This window comes from Aplysia californica, unplaced genomic scaffold (assembly GCF_000002075.1).
Source record: "Aplysia californica isolate F4 #8 unplaced genomic scaffold, AplCal3.0 scaffold00003, whole genome shotgun sequence".
NCBI lineage: Eukaryota > Metazoa > Mollusca > Gastropoda > Aplysiida > Aplysiidae > Aplysia > Aplysia californica.
In genome coordinates this window covers 51,573-76,216 of record NW_004797273.1, presented here as the reverse complement: position 1 = coordinate 76,216, position 24,644 = coordinate 51,573, and the positions used below count along the sequence as shown (strand labels likewise).

General features: G+C 38.2%; 1 protein-coding gene across 1 annotated transcript in view; it reads right to left on the bottom strand.

Annotated features, from left to right (window-relative positions):
- Nucleotides 1-3,447: 3,447 nt before the first annotated feature.
- The window catches only part of LOC101857155 (elongation factor 1-gamma), a 23,210-nt gene continuing 2,013 nt past the window's right edge, over nucleotides 3,448-24,644 (bottom strand). Inside the window, exons 3-11 of the mRNA XM_005089089.3 lie at nucleotides 24,083-24,146; nucleotides 20,162-20,304; nucleotides 19,299-19,442; nucleotides 18,524-18,653; nucleotides 17,726-17,835; nucleotides 17,235-17,305; nucleotides 13,719-13,891; nucleotides 5,184-5,308; nucleotides 3,448-3,913 (exon numbers count right to left, since the gene is read on the bottom strand). Of these exons, the coding sequence (XP_005089146.2) occupies nucleotides 3,761-3,913; nucleotides 5,184-5,308; nucleotides 13,719-13,891; nucleotides 17,235-17,305; nucleotides 17,726-17,835; nucleotides 18,524-18,653; nucleotides 19,299-19,442; nucleotides 20,162-20,304; nucleotides 24,083-24,146 (1,113 nt within the window). The 3' untranslated portion in view covers nucleotides 3,448-3,760. The remainder of the gene's footprint in view (nucleotides 3,914-5,183; nucleotides 5,309-13,718; nucleotides 13,892-17,234; nucleotides 17,306-17,725; nucleotides 17,836-18,523; nucleotides 18,654-19,298; nucleotides 19,443-20,161; nucleotides 20,305-24,082; nucleotides 24,147-24,644) is intronic.

Sequence of the window (24,644 nt, the reverse complement as noted above, 5' to 3'; positions counted from 1 at the left end):
AGCGAATCGGCGATCGCGAAGAGGGAGTTCCGCTTCTATAAGTGTAGAATTCTGTGCTTGATGTATAAGTAGGTCTACCAATTTAAAAACATCTTCCATTTTCAGATAATAAAAAAAAATAGAGACACGCATTTATAATTATTGTTCTGTCTAGCTAGACCCAATGATTTTCAATTTCATGTATAACGTAAAATGAGGACGCGTTCACAGAGGTAGGACATTTGCGTGCGTGTGTGTATGTGTCTGGTGTCTGCGTGACGTGAGCAATATGGGAATAAAAAGCCATTATAGGCCCTAGCGTTTTACAATGATAACCCAGTACTGTGCCCTGGAGTTCTTTTTATGTTTGATAATGATCGTAGCAAGCTACGGCTGCTTGCTCGGTATTTTATAATGATATTACAACTGCTCAGCTGAATGCTGCTATGTCAATGAGTTTGATTTGTCTACCTTATTAAATCCAAGGTGGATGCATGGTAAAATCAGTTTTGGTTTAATATTTCGTGACAAAAATATTGCTGCCTGAAACAAATGTGTGTTTAATACAATATGTGCACTTGGTTCTTTTGTATTTCTTCTAACGCGATTAGAATATTTCAAAGGAATTTACAATGTATTCTTTGTATTTTTATGGGCGTATCCTGATTTTGAGGACACAAAAAAAAATTTGATAATCACACGTAGAGACGTATCGGAAAATTTCCCCGTTTTTGGCGGGAAATTGCCAACCGTATTGCACTGCGACTGATCCACATCGTGGAGGATGTCTCCGTGGTTACTATCTTAAAATTTGGTAAGGCAGCGAAGAATCATTTGTCAGTAAAAAGAACAAATGCATATTACAAAATCAGCTCAAAACTTTAAACGGGTCTCTTGAAAAACAAAGAAATAGTCAATACGCCCCTACGTGAGATGGGTGACGACTTGTTCCGGGGTCTGCAGCACCGCGTTGAGGTCCCAATAATGACTGCAGGTGCTTTGCGTCTGCTTGCGCACATCACACATTCACTTTATCTACCACAGCATTGTGGCCTCTCCATCCCACACCAGAGTACTGAGAGGCACGGTATGGCTAGATAATCTAGACTGGGCTGGCCTATCACGTGGTGTGGTGCGTTCTGCTTGTCTGCGCTTGCCACACCCTCCCCACTCATTTGCTCCGGCCTTCATTGTTGGTTCGCGTGGGCTCTCCCATTCTTTATTTCGCTGGATCACCAACTATTTTCTCAACTGGCGAGGTTTTATATGTTTAATTGGTCTGTGTGCTGAGCACAGCAGCAGCAGTATTCCGTTATAACCGACTCGCGTGACTGTCTGATTGTGCAATAGCAGTATTTTATTTACAAAGATAAAGAAGGGGAAAAAACGGGGTTTTGGAATAGTGTCTTTATAACAGACTTCTCGTTTCAGGACTCGTTATAAGTGGACTCCACTGTATTTTATTTATAAAGATAAAGAAGGGAAAAAAATGGGGTTTTAGAACAGTGTCTTTGTAACAGACCTCGTTATTTCAGGACTCGTAATATAAGTGGACTCCACTGTACTCAAGTCAAACAATTTTTTTAAAATCCAAGGACTTGACAGGTCTAGGAAAGATTGATAAAATCTTACCCAACAAACTTACTCCTACATAATGGACAGCAGGCATGATGTGTTTGTTGCACATGGATTCGATCCCAAAATATGTGCCACTAATACTAACAGACATTAGTCTTCATTAGAGAGAGGGCAATTCCACACCCTGCCAAAATATAGGCCTACAATAATGTAACCCAACTAACAATAACATGGGCCAGTCTCGACATAAAAATCAAATCAATAAAAAAGGGCACTTGGAGGATGAAAATAATAATTGCATTTTAAAGCGCAGGTATATATCATCATCCACTCTACAGCATGCTCTACGCGTTTTACAACTATTCTTACCCCAACAGACTCTAAACCTCCAGAACATTCTCAGCTTCCTAGGAAGAATACAGTGCAGGCTGCAGATTACAGCCCTCAAACATAAACAAACTGACAAGAACTTCCATTGTATATAGCTGGATCATTCCCACTTTGGTGAAGTGAGGAAAATTTGTGCGTAGTGCCTTTCCAAGGACACAATGTTGCAACAACCCCAACATGATTCGAACCCTGAACTTTACGGTTGCCGAGTCCAAGTGCCTGATCACAAGACTATACAGATGCCAGGAAATTAAAGATGGAGACAGGTGGCGCAACAAAGATTAAGATGGTTTGGATAGCACACTGTTCCCCTTTCTATTTCTAATAGTGTTACAAAAATTGACAAGGTTTATTCCCAGGTCACAGACTTTTGTACGAAGTTCAGTCAAACCTCACATTTTACTACCAGCCCCACTTACCGCCAGGTTTTGCCATTGTACGAAAAGGAATGCCTATATAAACATACAGAGGAATCCTGTTATAACGAGAGGGAGGGGACCGGTGCGAAATGTCCGTCATAGCAGGATTCTCGTTATGACAGATCAAGTAATAAATTCAAGGGAAATGGTAAAGTAGGCCTAAACTACGAGTCTGGTGTTCTACATTTCTTTTTGTTATCTCCCCTGACTTTGATTTGGTTCAACATGACATCTAGTATCTTGGTCTTATTTATCAAATATATCGAAAAAGGTTTATTTCTCTAGCGCTAGCGATGTTGACAGTTCGGCGTTGGCGGTCAGAAAGAAAGTTTACTAGGCTAGGCTAACTCACCCGTTGTGTTGTCCCCCACACCCTGTGGTGCGTTCCGTCTGATTTGCACGTCACATATTCGCTCCATCCATCACAGTATTGTGACCTCTCCATCTCCGCATCAGAAAAATGAGAAGCATGGTAGGCCTAGATAATCTAGACTAGGCTGGCCTATCAAGCGAAGCATTTTGCTTGTTTGCGCATGCCACACCCTCCCCACTCATTCGCTCTGGCCTTCATTGTTGGCACACGTGAGCTCTCCCATTCTTTCTTTCGCAAGATCACCAACAAGATTCTCAACTGGCGAGGTTTTACATGAATAAATGGCCTATGCGGCTGTGCACAGCAGCAGCAGTATTCCGCTATAACCGACTCGCGTGTTTGTCCGATAGCGCTACAGCAGTATTTTATTCATTAAGATGAAGAAGAAAACCCCCCCCGCGGTTTTAGAAGTGTCTTTACATCAGACTTATCATTATTTCAGGACTCGTTATAAGAGGATTCCACTGTAGTATTCTCACCTTCACACCGTCAACTGTCTGAATTGTAGAGTCATTTAACTGATGCAATTAATTTACCCTGCCATGCCAGCCAACTGACCCCCAGAGGTACACACAACACACACACAACAGAGGAACCCCAATGGACCATCAGCCCCGCTGTTCCACCAACTTCAGTCCTGTCCCAAGGGTGGCAGTACCCGTAATGTACTTCGCAACTGCACAATCACTCAAGGCAAAGCAAAGAACGTGAGTTTATCATTTTCATTTTATTAATTCCACAAGCAGTGCAGCTAGGTGACTGACAATTTATAACCCATCCACTGGGAAAAGTGGACCACAGTACTGGTCAGCTCACAAAACCAATAAACTATATGATACAGGTGACATCGGTCCCATAACCTGTCCAGTACTATGGTGGGAGCAAACGACCAACTTTCTTACCAAGCTCGCGGGGCACATGACAATTTCCTTCATCCCAATTAGACACATGGACTTGTAATGAATTACAGAGGTACTCAACAAAAGGTGTTTTAAATACTATCTTGCACAAGCCAGGCAAATCACTTGAAGATCTTGCCATCCAGAATTTCCCGTCCCTTGAAGTCGCCTTCCTGAGTGAAGAACTTGGTCAACAATTCTTTTGCCTCATCACTGTTGGCGTCAAGCTTTCTCCATGAGTAGGACTCGTAGTCAATTTGCCAATCGGGAGACAGCTAAAGACAAGACAAAATAATTCACATTACAACAATTATAAAAAGAATAAGTTTTTAAAAAGAGAGCAGTTCATTTTTGACACACACTGATGCATGATTATTTCTATGATGTATAACTTCTGAGACAAACACGAATGACATTTGACCTCATGCTAAAAAAGAAATAATGAAAATATGAATTCTAGCTAAGCGACACCACAACTTGGAACGTCTGTCTCAGTACGTTACGCTTGTTTATATCATTATATGGCTTGTTTTACTCGAGTCTTGTCTCTGGATAAAACAATAGCTTCATTTTTCTTTCTATATCTGACGAGAAAGCTGTTACAGATAAGACATAGCAAAGTGTGTTGTCTTTCTCACATGTATCATGCAAGACAGAGCCAATGTGTAGAATCCGAGAACCTGTTATAAGTCTCAGTACTGTCAAATTGTTTACATCGTTGTGGCTTATCCTATGCAGGTCTTGTCAATGAATGAATTCATCTAATCATTTATCTTTCAATTGGTCAGAGTTTTACTGATCTGTCTTTTTAAACTCTTATAACAAGCCAACAACCATCAATTAAAGATTGTGATTGTGCACAGTAGAATTTTCCTTAGCATGTTGGGGTGCATATACAAATAACAGTCCAGGGGTTCAAATCCAGGCCTGAAGGTGAATTAAGTAGAAGCAGTAAAAGTATATCCTCTGAGACATGCCAAGTGACACCAAATGTACTGCCATGACCGACAGCATATTTTGATTACAAAACACCCTGAGAGTACCTTATTTACAAGGTAGTACTTATTCAATTCCCACAAAAGGTTCTCAAAGATATATGATGACAGTCGAACCTGTCCACGAGTAACATTCATTACTGAAGAGAAAAGTAGTCACCTTCAGCAGCTGTTATAATATAAAAACAACTTAAGGCAGGGAGTGGGAAGTGGTCATTTGTACAAGTGATGGTTTTGGACAGGTAATCATTAAAGTAGAGCAGGTTCGATAGTATTTTCAAGCCTTATTTCTCTAGGGAAGAAAGTTTGTAGCACACACAACTGAAAATCATCCTAATTTTACTGCTCAGCATAGTTCTTCAACGAAGGAATTGAATTACACGTACCATTTAAAACCATTTTGCGGATATAATTTAACTAAACTAAAAACCAAAACATGATAACACATCTATTACCCAGCCTAAAGGGTGTGTTTGTGTGTGCGCGCGTGGGAGTTGCAATGAATAAACAGGCCAGTGCCCACTACTTAAGCCATCATAAAATAACTCACAGTGAAGGCCAAATCTTGTGATCTCCAGAACCACAGTCCAACAATGCCAAGGTCACTTTTTGGCCCCAAAACCATCATGCTGCCAAAAGCATTTTTGCGCAGTTTTTCCAACCTCTGGAACATACCTGAAAAAGAAAAAGAAGCCTTGAGCATGATTTGTGTTTTCATGTAGGCACAAAATCACACACTACCGGTTCTTAACCTTGTTTTGTTTAGTTTTAGTAGAGGTTTTACTGCATAAGGTCATAGAGGGCCAGAAGATTAGAGGGGTTACAAGAGAGTAACAAACATAAAAAAGAAGGGGCGATAAGGACGCTTTCATAATGCATTTACTGAACCCTTCCTGTTGGGTAAGCAAATTGAGAAGATCAACTTAAATTGCTGTCCTTTTCCATCCACACTAGAGCTACCACTCTAAATCTTAGTGTACTCCTCCACACCAAGCTGTTATTTTTTAAAAATCTTCATTGCTTTGTAAAATGTGTTGGGTCCCCCAGTCATTCCAAAGATAAAAGAAATGTAAAATAAAATTTCATAAAGCTCAGTACGGCGAGTGAGGTAATTGTTTCATTACAATCAAGACCCCAATCTCATCACAGCTCCTCTTGTCCATGATTAAGAACATCCCATACCAGACGACAATTATTCTTGACAAAACAGATCATTAGGCCACAAAGTCAATCAACTTTCAGAGAGATACAACTTGAGAAAGACACCTGACAGACATCTGGGACAGAAATAGTTACCGTCTAAGTATCCCCCACCCCCCCAAATCTTGAATGAAGTCAGATCATTAACAAACCGAGGTCTGTATTTTCTGAAAAGGACTTTTTAACCCATACAACTTTCATCTGAGGAATGTAAAAAAGACAATAAGAATCTCAGTACGGCGAGTGAGGTAATTGTTTCATAAGAATCAAGACCCCATGCTCATCACAGCCCCTCTTACACAATTTTTAATATTCTTAGAATAAACAACAGTATGAACTAAATTTAAAAAACAAAAACCTACCACTATTCAATAATAGTTGCAAAAACTAAACTACTCTAAGTAAGCAAAGGTGAATTTGAGGATGTGCAAGGAAACAAAGCTAACAGACACATCCATTTAAATCAAAACAGGGTATTTTAACATTTTCACTGTGTAATCCCACTTCCACCCCATAGAGAGCTTCTGTGATCAATCTTCTATTTCAGAAATTTCTCCAACAGATTCTGTCAACCTTCTTGCTTTCCTTTTGTAGTCTGACCAGATGCTTCACACCTTTTCCTCAAATAGTGTAGACCGTAAGTCTACTTAATTTTCTGTCAACAGTTTTTTTTTTCTTCCTGCAAGGTAGAAGGAACATTTAAGAATCTTGCTTGCACAGTGCCTCTTATCAAAGCTTTTCTCTAAAACTTTTCCCAACTTGTAACACTGATTTCCAACAATTGTAAAGAAATATGGAAGAAGCTCAGTACGGCGAGTGAGGTAATTGTTTCATTAGAATCAAGACCCCAGTCTCATCATAGCTCCACTTTAAATTCTAATTAACAGTGGTTGTCACATATTATCTGGTACAAGTAATCCCCCGGTAGTAATAATTTTACTGTACTTGCAACACAATAAGGTCGTATAAGTGCCGAAGTTTAGGTGTTACGAGAGAGCAACAAATACAAAAATGAAGGAGACCAGGACGATAGGTGTTTTGTAGGAAAGGAGGATCAAATCCCAACGGTGCACCTGCCCCACCGACAACAGTTTGCTCTTTCTGCTAGGTAGAAGGAACATTAAAGAATCTTGCTTGCGAGGCACATCTTATCAAAGCTTTTAGATAACTTTTCCCAACTTGAAACTCCTATTTTCAATCATGGTAAAGAAAATAATAAAGAAGCTCAGTACGGCGAGTGAGGTAATTGTTTCATTAGAATCAAGACCCCAGTCTCATCACAGCTCTGCTTTAAATTTCAATTATCAGTGGTTGTCACTTTAATAGACTCAAAGAGTTTTACAACACTTGCAAGACAATGAAGGTCATATTATAAGTGCTGAAGACTAGGTGTTACAAGAGAATAACACAAAAAAGAAGTAGAGACCAGGACGATATACATGTTTCGCAAGAAAGAAGGATCAAACTACAACAAAGCACCTGCCAACCACCCGCAACAATTTTTTAAATGCAAGGTAGAAGGAACATAAAAGAATCTTGCTTGCACAGTGCATTTAATCAACCTTTTCCAACTTTGTTACTCCCATTTTCAATAATTGTAATGACAATAATAGCAAAGAAGCTCAGTACGGCGAGTGAGGTAATTGTTTCATGAGAATCAAGACCCCAGTCTCATCACAGCTCTGCTTAAAATTTCAATTATCAATGGTAGTCACTTTGATAACAATAAGGCATAAGGTTATATTATTGAAAAGTAGGTGTTACAAGAGAGTAACCAATTTTTAAAAAAGGAAAGATCAGGATGATACATGTTTCATAAGAAAGAAGAATCAAAACACTACAAAGCACCTGCCAACCACATCTTTTTCTAAAAAGTAGAAGGAACATTTAGGAATCTTGCTCACACAGTTCATCTTATAAAATTTTCTCTAAAACTTTTCACAACTTGCAATTTCCACTTTCAACAATAGTAAAGAAAATATAAACAAAGAAGCTCAGTACGGCGAGTGAGGTAATTGTTTCATTAGAATCAAGACCCCAGTCTCATCACAGCTCCACTTTAAATTTTAATTAACAGTGGTTGTTGTATTTAGTTTTAGTTATAGATTTCTGGCAGTGGCAACACAATAAAGTCATATAAGTGCCGAAGATTAGATGCCACAAGAGAGTAACAAACACAAAGAAATAGACCAGGACGACAGATGTTTTGTACAAAAAAGAAGGATCAAACCACTAGAGCAGAGCACCTGCCAACCACCCACAACAGTTTTTCTCTTTCTGCTAAAAATATTAAAGAAACTTGCTTGCGAGGCACATCTTATCAAAACTTTTTTAGATAACTTTTCCCAATTTGAAACTCCCATTTTCAATCATTGTAAAGAAAATAATAAAGAAGCTCAGTACGGCGAGTGAGGTAATTGTTTCATGAGAATCAAGACCCCAGTCTCATCACAGCTCTGCTTTAAATTTCAATTATCAGTGGTTGTCACTTTAATAAAGACTCAAGAGTTTTACGGCACTTGCAACACATTAATGTCATATTGTGCTGAAGATTAGGTGTTACAAGAGAGTAATAAACAAAAAAGAAGGAGAAATCAGGACGATATACATGTTTCGTACGAAAGAAGGATCAAACTACAACAAAGCACCCGCAACAACCTTTTTTTTCCTGCAAGGTAGAAGGAACATAAAAGAATCTTGCTAGGACAGTACATCTTATCAAAGCTTTCTCAAAAACTTTTCCCAACTTGTAACATCCGCTTTCAATAATTGTAAAGAAAATATAGGCAAAGAAGCTCAGTACGGCGAGTGAGGTAATTGTTTCATTAGAATCAAGACCCCAGTCTCATCACAGCCCCACTTAAAACTATAACTAACAATTGTTGTCACATTTAATTTTAGTAATAGTTTTACAGTACTTGCAAAACAATAAGATCATATAAACGCCGAAGATCAGTGGTTGTCACTTAAATAAAGACTAAAGAGTTTTACGGCACTTGCAACACATTAAGGTCATATTGTGCTGAAGATTACGTGTTACAAGATAGTAACAAACACTAAAAAGGAGAGATCAGGATGATAGATGTTTCGTAAGAAAGGAGGATTAAACCACAACAGAGCACCTGCCACAAGTATTCTTTTTCTGCAAGGCAGAAAGAACAAAAAAGAATCTTGCTTGCACAGTACATTTTATAAAAGCTTTCTCTTTTTTAGTTTTAGTAGAGGTTTTACAGCGCTCGAAAATGCAAAAGATCATATGAGCGCCAGAAGAAAAGAGGTGTTACAAGAGAGCAACAAATATAAAAGAAGTAAGGCAGACAAGGACAATAGATGTTTGATAGGAAAGAAGAAGCAAACCAGACCAGAGCACCTGCCAACCACCCTCAAAAGCTTTCTCTAAAACTTTCCCCCAACTTGTAACTCCCAATATCAACAATGCAAATAAAATATTGGCAAAAAAGCTCAGTACGGCGAGTGAGGTAATTGTTTCATTAGAATCAAGACCCCAGTCTCATCACAGCTCCATTAAAAAATTTAAATAACAGTGGCTGTCACATTTAGTTTTAGTCATAGTTTTACGGCACTCATGTGATACAATAGAGTACCAAACACACAAAAGAAAGTCAGGATGATTCTTTATAGGAAAGAAGGAAAAAACCACAACAGAGCACCTGCCAATAATCCGCAACAATTTTTTTCCTTCTTCAAGGTAGAAGGAACATCAGAATCTTGCTTGCACAGTACATCTTATCAAAGTTTTCTCTAAAACTTTTCCCAACTTGCAACTTCCGCTTTCAACAATAGTAAAGAAAATATAGACAAAGAAGCTCAGTACGGCGAGTGAGGTAATTGTTTCATTAGAATCAAGACCCCAGTCTCATCACAGCTCCACTTTAAACTATAATTATTACCAATCATCAATGGTTGTCACACCCGAACACACAAAAAAACCCCGGTGAAATCATTATAATAGTTGAAAACTGTAAGTTCAAGGAAGAGAAGCACACTGACTGAAGAATGGTTTTTATGCACCTGAAAATGTGCCGAAAAAAATTTTGACAAACGGAAAGTAAGGCCATCAGAACTCGAGGCACATAAATTCAAATCAAAATAAAGCGCGTTTCAACATTTTCATTTTGTAAATCCTATCCCCCAGAGAGCTTATGATCAACAACAAAATATTCTCCATTTCTAATTTTGTTCCTGACCCATTCCCACCAGTAAATCAATCAACGCTCTTACTTTGGTCAAATTAGTAGTTAGAAAATTACAAGTAGCTCAGTACGGCGAGTGAGGCAATTGTTTCATTAGAATCAAGACCCCAACCTCATCACAGCTGCTCTTATCGACAACTTTATAGTCATATTTTTTTTTAAAAATTAAATATAATCACGCTTGATCAGACTAAACATATTCTTGAAACAACTGAATATACCCCCCGCCCCCCAAAAAAGTAAAATTATGACCAGAAGACAGAAAAGTGTTATTACATTCAACAAAAAGAAAAGCACTAATCAAGAAAAAAAACGAAAATTGTTTAAACACTGATGAGATGCGCCATCTGCCATTCTACTCAATAAAATGTCCATTAACAACAACATCTTCAGTTTTTCAAACACAATCTTTAAACCTTCAAGCTCTGTTATACGATACTGAGAAAAGAACAAGAGGAAAGAGGACCTGGGCTAAACTTGAGACACAACCAGAGATAGACAAGACAGACGTCTTTGGACAGGTTTTGTTAATGGCTAGGGAACTGACACATAGATGCAATACACTCCTTGAAATGTAGCAGATAATAGTGGTACATAATATAATTTAGATTTGAAGGTGTGTAAAAAAAACCTGAGATCAACCTATTTCTCAGACATGTTCTGAAATTATCCCCACTTTCCACAAGTCAGACCAAATATTGTATTCTTTCCTTTGAACTTAAACACACATATAGGCACAGCATAAACAGAATCAGAATCTCAGTATGGCGAGTGAGGTAATTGTTTCATTAGACTCAAGACCCCATGCTCATCATAGCTCCTCTTTTACCATACAAAACATTTCTGAAATGTATGACCCTGAAATGATCTATAATTACATGACAGACCAGTAATGTATAAGTACTCCATTCCAGGTGTAATAACTTTGCTCCCTAAGCCAAAGTGCGACGCGTAGATCCATTCTGAACCAATACAGAAAGTATCTTGACATTTTGATGTCGATGCACCCTACAAAGCGTCTCATGATCTATCAATTTTTCCAACATGCTTTGTCAGCCTTCTTCCCATCCCTTTTCCTCAAACATATAAGGAGAGAGTACATTTAATAAATCTTTGGCACTTTTCTTTCCGCAAGGTAAAATAGAATATTTTTGGATCATGTTTATTAAGATCTTGTTCAGATTTTCTCGAAATCTTTTTCCCATCTCTCATTTTCAACAGTTGAGTTGGGGAAAAAAAACAACAAGCTCAGTACGGCGAGTGAGGCAATTATTTCATTAGAATCAAGACCCCGATCTCATCACAGCTCTTCTTTTTAAACCTATCCGTACACCCTGGGGTCATTTTGTTCCCCCGCAGTTGCATTCTTCATATTTTAGAATACTTTTAGTACGGAGATCTCTTTGAAACTTTACTTTTAGTATTTCTCAAAAAATCATTTTGACAGACTGCTATGCAAAAGCGTACAGATCGGATTAACAAGTAAATTTCCTCTTTGAAAGTGGTGGCACAGAGTTCCCCACGTCATATGGATATGATAGTAAAACACTACGTACGGATGGATAGGGTCCATTAAGGAAAAAATAAAAAATATTTGCAATCTATAAACTGATTATTACACCCAAAAACAAAATACAAAATGTGATCATTTTACATCTAAGTTCTGAGTTCAAGATAAAGGTTATTCAGAGCTTTGAAATAAAAGACAGATAAATTAAAGGAAAGCAAGACCTATTATGCTTATCATACAACACTATACCCTTTTTTTAAAGAACAGCAGCACATCAGACTAGCCTTTTGAATTATTTGCATTCTTCTGCTGTAAACACTTTTTCTGGCTAGCCGCACTAAAAACCATTATTAATTTAAGGATCATGCCCCGTCATCTTTGATGCCACCATATTAAACATTTTTGTCTTAAACCACTACAAACATATTTTTTAAAATAATTACAAGCAGGAATGAATGACCAAAAAGCTCAGTACGGCGAGTGAGGCAGTTGTTTCATTGGAATCAAGACCCCAATCTCATCACAGCTTTTCTTCATCCCGTCCATACTTCAAAGAGATGATAACAAAATTACCTATTCACTAATATTTATTGAATATGTGTGATGTAAGAATGCATGTTTCACCGCATTTAAAATGATGTACTTTTAAGTTGTAGGAAAGTTAAATTGAGTAGAAACCTGGCTTGTTCATTTATAAATGTAGCAACATCAAGAATTATAACACTTTAGTCACATTACAAGAATCGCTAGAGCTAACAATGACCAAGACTGACCCTTTTCTATTCCTGCAACATATTCTTTCAGCATTCATATTTTTCAGTGGTGACTCAACCAAGCTTTCCTCAAACTGTCTCAAATAATATATTTAGTAAGTTTTTCCCCATGGAAAAAAACTTGTCTTTCTGAAGGTGTAAGCTTCAAAAATTAAGATGGTGAAAACATTTATAAACGCAATATTAATAAACCCATTATTAATAGTATTTCAAAGGAAATGATAAGAAGCTCAGTACGGCGAGTGAGGTAATTGTTTCATAAGAATCAAGACCCCGTCCTCATCACAGCTACTTGAAACCTAGTCAGCAAATACATACTTATCATACTAAACCAGACAGCCATATCAAAATGAGACCATAAGTACTGAGTGAAGAAAACCCCACAAGCAATGATCATTACTCAACAGGCAACGAAATTACAGTCCAACAATGGTACTCTCCAACCAACTGTACGAGTTTAAGCTGACACAAGCATATAATTATACCTTCTCAATGCTACAACCCATCTGTCTGTCTATTCCTCTAACATACTTTCTCAGCTCATGCGCAGTCCATTTATGACAGGTCTTGCTTTAACTTTCATCAGGAAGGTGAAAGTAGCCTTTAAAAAAAAAAATATTCAATTACGCCCATTGTAGAGTTTAGGGACATAAACAAGAGGCTCATCATAAAAAGTGAGAATTCCTTTTTTTTTTTTTTTTTTTAAAGTTTTAGTTGGAGTCAGCACTTGCAACACAGTAAGGTAAACAAGTGCTGAAGATTAGAGGTTTAATCCAGAGTAACACAAAGAAAAAGAAGGAAGGATAAGAACGAATGATGTTTCGTAGAAGGAGCAAACCACACCCGAGTGCATGCTAACCATCCACTGAGAATTCCGATTACTTTCTTTTCTTCCCCTGCGTTTCTCTATAAAATCTATCAAAATAGAATGTACTTGCATTTTAAATGCACAAGATCAAATTCATATTAAATACACATCTTCAACATTTACAAAATGTTGCAATTAAGAAGCTCAGTACGACGAGAGAGGTATTGGTTTCATTACTGTCAAGACCCCATTCTCATCACAGCTCCACCAGTCTTAAAATGACCCATCTTTAATCTGTCTAAAGCTTGAACATTTTGAAATCATCAACCAACTACAAAGTCTCTCTGTTCAGTATCAGGTCCCAAAAAATAAAATCCTGAGACACACACCTACTCAATCAGAAATCCACAAAACTTCAGTCTTCAGGGACTTCTAAATGATAGTAATCTTTCATTTACGCTTCTTTATCCGTTCCATATATGAGTACTGAAACTAATAACAAATTTTCTGTGCATTTTAACCGAAACTTGTATATTTACTACCCTACTAAAGTACTCGCCAAAATCATATATCAACTTACCATCAACAAGGTTAGAGACCATAAAGGTCATCTTGCCCTTGAGAGGTTGAGTGTATTCACAGAACCACAGGGAATAGTTCTCCTTGTCAAAGTTCTGCCAGAAGTATGGAACAGCTTCTTTCACAATGTCGTTGTTGGAGTAAGTACGCTTGAACTCATCCAAGTTCATGGTCCTAAAAATGAAACAAATATTTTTATTAAACCATGCATGTGATCAAGTTAATAAAGTTAGCACAAGAAAAGTAACGGTGAGTTTAAAATCACTTTGATTTGTCTCCCTGGCCATGCTTGTGCATGCACTGCCAATATTCACTTAAAAAGGGTTTCATTTCATGACATTTCACAATGAAGCTAAGTATGTACGACACCATACTGAGCAACCATGAAAACAATCACGTTGCAACAGAGCAGTAATTACTTTTTTTGTACCCTGATTTCCGATGAACCAGCCACATGGCTTGAGGCTGTCATGGCTGCACAGGGATATGTTAGTCACAATTAAAAAGAAGTACAAGGAACAATGATCTTACAGCCTCATGAGCAACAAAAGAAAACCCAGTAAAAAACCTCAAGACGACAGTCATTGTTCTCAAAGAGGAACAAGTATCGCAATAGAACTGCAGCAAAAAACTTAAGTTGGAACCAAATTTTTATTTGAAACTCATCAATTACAGCCACAGAGGCCTGTCTTCTCATTCCAAACGTGTTGAGAGCAATTTATCAATTTGTTCCTCGGTATAAAGCATGGTGGCTTTCTTAAACCAGTGAAAGAGAAAAGGCTAGCATCACATCATTAAAACTCTTAGCAATAGGGGATCTCCTTAAGTCTTACAGTTTCAGCTACTCTCAGGTCCAATAGGAAAATAAAACTGATGTGCTTTGATTTGAGGGAACATCACAATGGAGATGTTTAGTTTGACGAAACAGAAGTTCATCAAAACAGCAAACAATCAAGTAATGGAAGAAAAGAATATGAAGGACCGACAGCTAGAACAGCAAAGAAAAGATATTAACAATCTGCAATGTGTATGATGATATAACGAGCAACTTTGAAAACAATCATGTTGCAACGGGGTAAGGTAAATCATCAACACTTGCTTTACCTCTGGGTTTTACATACCAGCCACAAGGCTCAGGGCTGGCATGCCTTTGTGGAGAGGGGCTCTTGATTAGCATTGATAAGTACAAGGCACTTTAAAAATTGCACCTCAGAACAAAAAGCTCATTATTTAAAACCAAACCCCCCCCCCCCACCCCCAAAAAGAGACTACCACAATATCTTCAAGAAATACCAAAAAGAGAACAACCTGGCCAGTAAGTTGAACAACCATCCATTCAAGTATAATAGCGGCAAAAAACACAAAAACATTAGAGGTGTTAAATGAGAATAACAAACAGAAAACAAGCAGGAGAGATCAGGACGATAGATGTTTGATAGGAAAGAAGGAGCAAACCACACCAGAGCATCTATCAACCACCCGCATAGACCAAATGCCCTCTAAAATGAGTAAATACAACAAAGCGACACCTTTCTTTCATCAGGATCGGTAAGGAAATTAATTTGGTGTACACAACTTTTACATAAACCTTATTTTTAAAAATGATTAATAATTAGTCTGATAATCCTTTTAAAAAAATATTTTAAAATCTACTGGTGTTTTACAGACATTGTCACATTTTTGTTCTAGCAGTTTTAGTAAAGAGTTTTACGGCACTTGCAACATGATAAGGTCATATAAGTGCCAAAGAATAGATAACGTGTTACAAGAGAGTAACATACACAAAAAAGAAGGAGGGGAGACAAGGACAAAAAATGTATGATAGGAAAGAAGGAGCAAACCACATTAGAGCACCTGCCAACATCTCACATTTTGGTAAACTAAGGGAAAAAAAAGACATTTCAAAGATAAAACTACTATGCTGGTGTGAATACTGTAACTTCCAAGTAATGTATGATGATATAATAGCAACTTTGAAAACATTCAGGCTGCAACAGGATAAATCATCAACACTTGCTTTACCTCTGGGTATTACATACCAGCCACAAGACTCAGGGCTGACATGCCTTTGTGGAGAGGAAGGTTGTGACAAACTGATGGGAACCACAAATAAACCCTTGCCAGCATTTCGACCAAAAATGCAGCAACAGATCAACTAATACGCCTCTGTAAAGGTCATGTCCAAAAGTGGGTTAAGAAATACAATTATTGCCCATTCAATGCACTGAGGCGAATGAAGAGTTGCCCAAAACAAAAACAGCGGACAGAACAGTTGACTGACTCCCTTAAATTGTGAAAAAAATAGTAGAAAACCCTTTAAGAAAAACAACCATGACAATGAAGTGTGAATCCATAATGTACAACAAAAATAGCACCAGGCAGGAATATTAAAATCATAAATTAATACGTAACTTTCATACAGTGAACTGCTAAGCATAAACTTTAATCTACCAAATGAAAAAACTGTTGTGACAACTTGGACAGCCAGCTGCAGAGAGTAAATATACATTTTAAAAAACTCTACTGGCGCTTTATAAACAATTTAGGCCCACGAAATAAAACACAAAATGAATAATTACTTTGCGGGTGTTAATACTGGTCACAAAGTGTATGATGATATAATGAGCAACTTTGAAAACATTCAGGTTGCAACAGAGTAAATCATCAACACTTGCTTTACCTCTGGGTATTACATACCAGCCACAAGACTCAGGGCTGACATGCCTTTGTGGAGAGGATAGTTGTGGCTGAAACTGATGAGAACCACTAACAAGCCTATGCTACATTTCAATCAAACACACAGCAACAGACTAGCTCATACATCTCTGCAAAGACTATCTCTTTTAAAAAATGCAACAACTTGCCTATTTGTTGCACTGAGGTGAATAAAAGATGCATAAAATAGAACAAAAAAGCAAGAGCAGCAACACTTGACAGACACCCTTCCAAGCTACATAGAATGTACAAAAGTTCCAAAGCTGCAAGGCGCAAGAAAAAAAGGTTTTCCACATTACTTTAAACTGACACCTCATGTACCTCCATGTTATTGAATTGATATGCCCGGCCATATTATGGTTTGCAAGCTTAGCGGAAGACCAATTTATAAGGCATAAACAATATAGAAGAAGCCCAGGAAAGACTCAAAGACCTAGGCTTTAACTGCTTAAGATGGAACTATTCTTGTTAGCGATCAACGGTGAAACGCAAGCTGCATTCAGAGAAGATTCCGACTATAGATTATTGGCCTTTATATCATAACACACTATATGTATTTTACAATCAAACTTTTTGAAGCGTTCACTCAGCTTCCATGTGATAGCACAAGGGATGTCCTCTGCCAAGATTCAGTTATGTTTCTCATCAGCAACAAAACCACCAGGATGAGTATCACCAACACTTTTCCAAATTATTCAAATTGGTGGAAAAATAAATTTTCAGACTCTTATGTACATCACAAATCCCATAACCGTTAACGCAATTTCAACATAGAAATGGGAAGTTTCAGAATGTAATTTACCCCTTTGGTAGAGCTGCAAAAGGATCCTTTGACTCCTTCGGTTTGGGCTCTTCCTCCTCTTCAGCGGCAGGCTGAGGAGACATTCTTCAATTACTACCATGGCAAAAGTACATTTGTAAATTTGCTCTCCCTTCATTGCCTGCCACATTCTTCAATTATGAAGACATTTTAACACACGAATCTAAACCTGTCATAATTTTAGCTGCCACTACTTCAATACTCTTTACTTGTACAATTGATCTGGCCATGAGTTTTCAAACATGGAGTCTCCCTCACTGCATTGTTATTACTAGAACTTGCGACGGTTTCTAGTAAAAACAAAAGCCAGATAAAATGGAGTAAGTTAACTATAGATCTTGACGACTTGACAATTTTAAATGAATACTTGTCTCGCAGACGTATGAAAAGTGGAGATAAAAGTAGAGGCATGAAAATGCATCTTTAGTTGCTTCAAAGCAAAATATGATGAAATGTGTTCCCTACACACTCACCTTAGGTGCTGGCTTCTCTTTCTTAGGCTGTTGTTGCTGCTGTTGCTTAGGCAGTTTTTCCTTCTTCTTTTCATCTCCACCTCCACCGTGCAGTTCCTTGTATTTTTTGGCTGTGGAGGAAAAAAGCAACACAATAAGAGTACACATATTTCCTGAAACCTACCATCATACTGTTTTAAACTGATAGGTTTGTTGAATGTTTTCATGCCCCATTGCAGTAAGTCTGGCTGAGCACTGATGTCCGATCCTGCGCCCTACGTGGATTCAATTCTAAAAACACAGTGTGCTACTGCATCATCTCACAGTAATGTGATACATCACAGTAAGTATTGTTTACTTCACTTTTCTGCTGATAGAAATTTCATTTCAAATTCTGCTTATTGGAAATAGTTTTTATGCAGCAGAGGAATTTGTAAGCTCACTTCAACCGAACATGTTTTCATTTTGTCACTGTCGTCAAGAAGTTGACCATTATCATACTGTCGAGTCAAAAGCAACCCAAGACAAAAGTGCCGCTAAACACATGTTTCCTAAAAGAGTAACAAATATATCTAAAAAATCTCAGCAACAGCACAAAACAAATACATAATAGGCTACACATTCTTTAACAGTATGCTTTTGAATCGAGCAACAACTAACAATGCTGTGGTAAAAACATGTGTAAATAAAATATCTCAGAACAAAAAAACAGAAAAGAGATCTGACATTCACCACATCAAACTAATTCTTGAGGGAATTTTAAAAGAACATAAAGCTTAGGAAGTACAACTTAAGCAGTCTTATTTTCCTACACCGTACCATCAAAGACAGCCATTTTGGTGCACAGCTTCACTTCGCCAAGCACTTTCTTCACTTGTGGCTGATTGACCACTGTGGTGAACCAACGGTTAACATTCTGGTATGGTTTGCGGAATTCAGGGTCTAGCACCTAAAAAACAACAAAATACAGCAATTTGCATTTATAACAATATTAGACTGATTCCTGAAATAATCACATATTAAAGGAAAGTTTTTTTGCACACATTTCTTAAGAAGTTCATTACATTTTTTTTAAAGGGTGGTTGGCGCTCATATGACCTTTTGCAGTTGTGAGCGCCGTAAAACCTCTACTAAAACTATTTTTTAAAAAAGGGTGGTTAACATGAAAGATGTGAAATCAAACAAAATACGATAATAAAAATTTAAAAAACACCCAAACTCAGAACACCTGATGCTCAAAAGTATGCATACCACTCTCTTTGATTAATCATATTTCCTAAGTTTTCACGTCAATATCATTTATACTGAAGTAAGGTTAAAAGAAAATAATCATCACAGCAAAACAGCTGGTCACAGGATTGGACAGGAAGCAACACAACTCATATTTATTGTTCTAATTTAAGTCAGAGTATTTTCATGAAGATAATGTCAACGCAACTCATAGAAATAAGGCGAATCCATGTCAGTGGTACATGTATTCCTTCCTTCAAACAGAAAATACTGACCAAAACTGCCGAACACCTTTTACTCATTAACTTCACACATTTAATAAGTATATATGCATACTGGTCTAATATCTAGGACATAGACTAACCTGTTCGTACACACTTTGCAAATTGCACACGAGACTAATGTCAGCCAGTGTCACACGCTCCCCAACAACAAATGTTCTGGTCAGCAAATGGTTGTTCAGTACGGTCAGCACTTTTTTAATCTGATCCTTTGCACGGTCTGTATCCTGAGCAAAAATTTAAAACATTTGCACATTAAAACCATATCAAAATAGTAATATTTAGTTCAGGGAAAAAAAAGAAAGAAAGAAAAGCAGGACGTATCAATGACACTCAAACCATCCACTTATCAGCAATGAACAAAACAAGACTAGAAAATTTTACACAAATTAAGCAAGAGAAGACCACACTACTTTTTACTCTAAAAATACCAAATAAAATCATTTAACCTTCCACCTGAAATACCCTTAGTTGAGTTTCCACCCATGATCTAAATCTCTCTAAACATGAGAAAAGAAAAAACGAACATTTACAACAATTCTTTAGACATTTTCAAAAAATTTTTTTCTGAACTTCCTCCAAGCATCGGCCCAAACTTTCCAACCTCTGGGGAAGTATAAATTGGCGTAGAGATAAAAGAATATTTAATTAAAATTTGGGAGGAAAAAGATTTTCAACCTCATATTTTGAACACTTCAAAATTAAAGAAAATGGAAGTCTTTACGATAATAAAATGGTAAATAATTTCCAGAAGTAAAAAAAGAAGAAGTCCCAAGCACAATTTAAAAGCCGAATGTACTGATCAAGTGATGATATATATGAGTAAATCAAAACTTTTCCTCATAAATATATTGCTCCCACCACACACCCCTAATATATTACTTCAACAGTGCAGGACATCACGATAACTGGAAATCCAGATGAAATGGTTATTAAACTTACACACCTGTTTGTTGTACTGGATGATGCCCAAGCAAGGGAACACCCAGGTGCAGGCAGCAGGAAGAATCTCATTGTCACTGAAGTTAATCCATTGCTGGACGAGGGAAGCACTCTTTCTGTCTTCTCCATGAAGCGCAGAGTTGGAGACTAGAGAGGAAAACCAAAGGAAAAAGTGGTTCAACAATAAAGTACCATATTCACATAAAATGAGGAATATTTATTAAAAAAACAAAAACTATGGACATGAAGCAAGACTGACAAATGACATTACAGTAGAGCTGGATCCTGCTAGCCAAATTAGAGCTGGATCCTGCTATCCAAATCTGAGAGTGGCGATTCGCAATTCAGTCGGCTTCAAAGAATCGCGAGTACGAGCGCTCGTGTAACTGCGGCGGAACATTAACTGAAACGGAACAGTGTCATATCAACGTCACTTGGCGAGCGCGAGTCCCACTCATGTTGTCCCACCACCCTCTCCGCCCCCCACCCTTCGTTACGCTGCTCTATCTACTGACCTCAATTAGAGACCTCCCCATAAATCCCCCCCCCCCCCCCCCCCCACACACACACATTCCTTTCTGCTGTCTTACGTTATGTTGGGACGAGGTGGCGCGTAGCAACTGCGGAAGTCAGTCCTCTGATCGGCTCAGTTACTTCCCTTGGCCCAAGTTATGTCGTGAGAAGGATTTCCTCCCCACTCGACCGATAAAAGTGTCGCGACGCGGTGGAATCAGGCGCTCGTCAATTTCTGGACGTGTGTTGGTGGTGGTAAAATTCCTTGTTATTCATATCGTTTATTTCATAGCTTGTTCACATCTTTAAGCAATTGTTTCAATGAAAAAATAAGAAAGGAAATAACCATCTGTTTTGAATAGAAGTCGAAATATTTGCGACTGAAAGAGGTGGGGTCGATGTTAAAATTAACGTGAAAATGGTCGCCAAATTTTTATGACTTCCAAAGCTGGAGAGCCCTTGAAAATTTGAACATTTGAACATTTGAACATTTGAAAATTTTCAATTTATGTCCCTCTAATCAATGTTTCTCAGTGAAATTCACACAGAAATGGGTTTTAAAATGTACATAAAAGGTATTCACCCCCCCCCCCCCAAAAAAAGATAAAAATTGACAAAGCAGCGGGAAATTGCCGAAGTCTTCGAGTTCATTATAAAGACAAGCGCCTGATTTCACGACGATGTTCTACAAAATGAACGACAGCCCTTGAGATACTCTACCCAAACTACCCATACACTATACACATTTTTGTAGAGTTAGTCGGACAACGGGAACCCCGTGAGTGAAGTGTATAACGTGTGGCCACAGAAGGTATGACGACACGATGGAAACAGGCGCTCGTTTTTAAATACATTTGGAGCGCATGGAGTTATCTATGTACTCTTAAGTCTTGGTTATTTGCCATGCTTTTGAATTTAAAGAAGAAAAAAAGAAGTAAAAAGATATTTGAAGGTGAGGTTGCCTGGTTTCAGGGGTGAAATTAGCGAGAAAGTTAAATAGCCGCCAAAGTTTGGTGACTTTCAAAGCTTGAGTGTCATTAGAAACTGCAAATTTAAATGTTTTGTGCTACTGATCAACGTTGTTCGGTACAATCCACAAATGGATGTGATTTTAAAAAGGTGTTGATTCGCTAAAACAAAGGCTCCATAAAATTCCTTCCGTCTACTGTTTGGAACCCGTTCATTTTGTTATAATAGGGGGGTTGGACTATACCATCTGTTGTACAATAAGGGGAGCCATACTAAGTGTTCCGTTCTTGTGCTCATGACTCAACTCACGACCCAGCAGTAGGTTACCAACAAGCCACAAGGTGGTAACAGCGACAGGGGAGTGAATCGAGAATCGGAAGGTGATACTGTTCCGCTGAAGTGAATCGCGGATCGCGTTCCGCAGGGAAGAGTGGCGATTCAATTCCGTTCTCACGCTCGTGACCCAGCTCTACATTACAGAAAACAGACCCAAATTTCGCACAGAAAGAGCTCACAGCACACCTCTGGTGTCTCATACTCCTGCTGGAGCTCATATAGTAACTGACCATTACTGATCAAGATCTTATCTCAGAGTGCAGCTGATTGTTACAAACATGGCCATTCTATTTATATGCAGCATAGAATCGTCCCTTGACCAACAGAAAGCTACATGTCACTTTCAAAGGTGCTCTTTAATATTTGTTTTTATACTAACTAAAGTGGCTTCATTTTGGTAGGAATGAACTTTTAATTTTACCCCCCCACTGAGGGATCTGTAACGTGTAGAAATTTCACCAAGGAAGACTAGGTGCTTGGTCATAACTCCCCTAGGGTCATGGGTTGAATATATGATTTTAAAAAGCTGAAGCAGGCATGCACCATGCATCACTCTAAATGTCCTGGTTGACAGGTGAAAACCATAGTCGTTCTGCAGTTAAGGTACTGAGTAGGGCTGGGATTTCAGGGGTAATATGATACCCGGTATTTCACTTATCTTGGGGGGGGGGGGACCCTTTTGGTTGTTTTTTTTTATATTTTATTTTTATTTTATTTTCAAAATCAACCCAAATTGGACCCACAAAGTAAGCGCACTTATATTGGGAATTCCAGACAATGAGTCTAACAGAACTCTCAATGAAGTCAACGACTTACAACAAAATCAAAAGCAAGGAAGACAGGCAAAACATATTACACGTGCTTGACTGGGAAAAGAGGGACAATCATTTCAAACTTTTGCTTAAAAACAAAAGTTTGTCCACAGCCGTTCTGGCGGCACAGATGTTGCAGGAAAACCTTAAAGCTTTTTGGCTTCCTGGCAGAGTTACGGAAAGGCTTTTTCATATTGACCTCACCAGGTCAGTGGAATCTCCTCTCCCTCTCTGATCAGCAGCATCTCAAAAGTACCAAATCAGTTGGACTGTGGCATTTGTTTGTGGCAGACGTTTGCCTATGATCCTCTGTTTGCACGTTGAAGGCTTGCCACAATGACTTTTTTGCCGGACGTTTCGGTTTCAGCAGCTGAAATCGAAGATGAGCTTGGTGTTTGATCGGATTTAACTCCTTATTTGCCTCTAATCACTGAAAGAAGGTGAGTTTCTATTTTTTACGTTGCGCCTTAATTATAAGGAAAACCGTTTGAAAAGGGTCGCGGATAGTTGATGCTGCCACAAAATTTGTGTCCTCAAGTTGTGTGAACTGCTTGTGAAGCTCACTCTGTAAAAGAACTGCCATTGGCCAATATCGATAGAGTACTGTATCTAGTAAGAGAGCTCAGATTCGATAAGTAACCTTATGAAGGTTCGAACGAACCGACGTCGAATTTTAAGTGCATTTGTGCAAGAATTAACGAAGTGGGGTAGAAAACCCGGGTACCCGACACCAATACCCAGGCATCCCGTTTTGAGCTCTTTACGCGGGTTGCCCAGCCCTAGTACTGAGCCTTTCTGGTGCTATTTTACTGTTTCCCCCTAGAGCACCCTAAACAAGAGCACACACACACGCTTGGTGGGGAAAGAAAAAGACAAACATGAGATATGACCACAGCTGCCAACTTCTCAAAACCCCTAAAAACCAAGACTATACCCATGCAGCAGGTCAAGATGGAGGGTATTAGCCAAGAAACCCCCTCTATACCCTTCACACACTTTTCTACATTCAAGAAATTCAAGTTTTTCCAAGCCATAGACTGACTATAAATCAATTTCAATAGCTCCTAACTGTTTTGAAAGCCAACTCCAATAGACATATATGGACTTTGTTCTCATTATCGGCAAATCCTGTCTTGAAAATTTTTTTAAATAGCATTGCAAGGCCATGAAGAGCAATACTAGAAAACCGAATACATATTTTCCGTCAAAATAAAAAGGTTGGCAGCTATGCAAGACCTTTACGGGAGGTATAAACACTATTTTTGAAATTTAAAGAAAACTAAAAAATTACCTACCATAATAAGCAATAGCATTGCTTTCAGTCAAAGTGAAGCCATCATTTCCCTCAAAAGCCGGCACCTGGATTGACAAGAAAGAGACAAGGGAAAAGAAACCAGATCAGTCTTTCACACCTGACTGCAAAATAGCATGTTTTAAAATTTCAAGTTCACACACTTCCCCATCCCTTGAAAGCAAAAAATCCTTTCTTCTTCTTCTGTCAAAAGGTATAGTCTAACTGTAGAACTCTAAATACTATACATTTCTTACAAAAATAAGAAATGTGATTCCATTTCCAATAAAATAACAGTAAAAAAAATCCATATGTTCACTCAGATAATGACTTACAAACACATGGTCAATGTAGACAGTCTGAAAGATCAATACGAATTCTCAGCTGCTACATGTTAAGTCCTCTCTCTCTCTCTCTCTCTCTCCACTGGAAGTGGCTATTCTCATCCGGGGTGAGAAAAGAAAAACGATCTACCTCTCACCCCGGGTGGGAATTGCCAGCGTAGGCTATTCTGTGCAGGCAGCAGGAAGAATCTCATTGTCACTGAAGTTAATCCATTGCTGGAC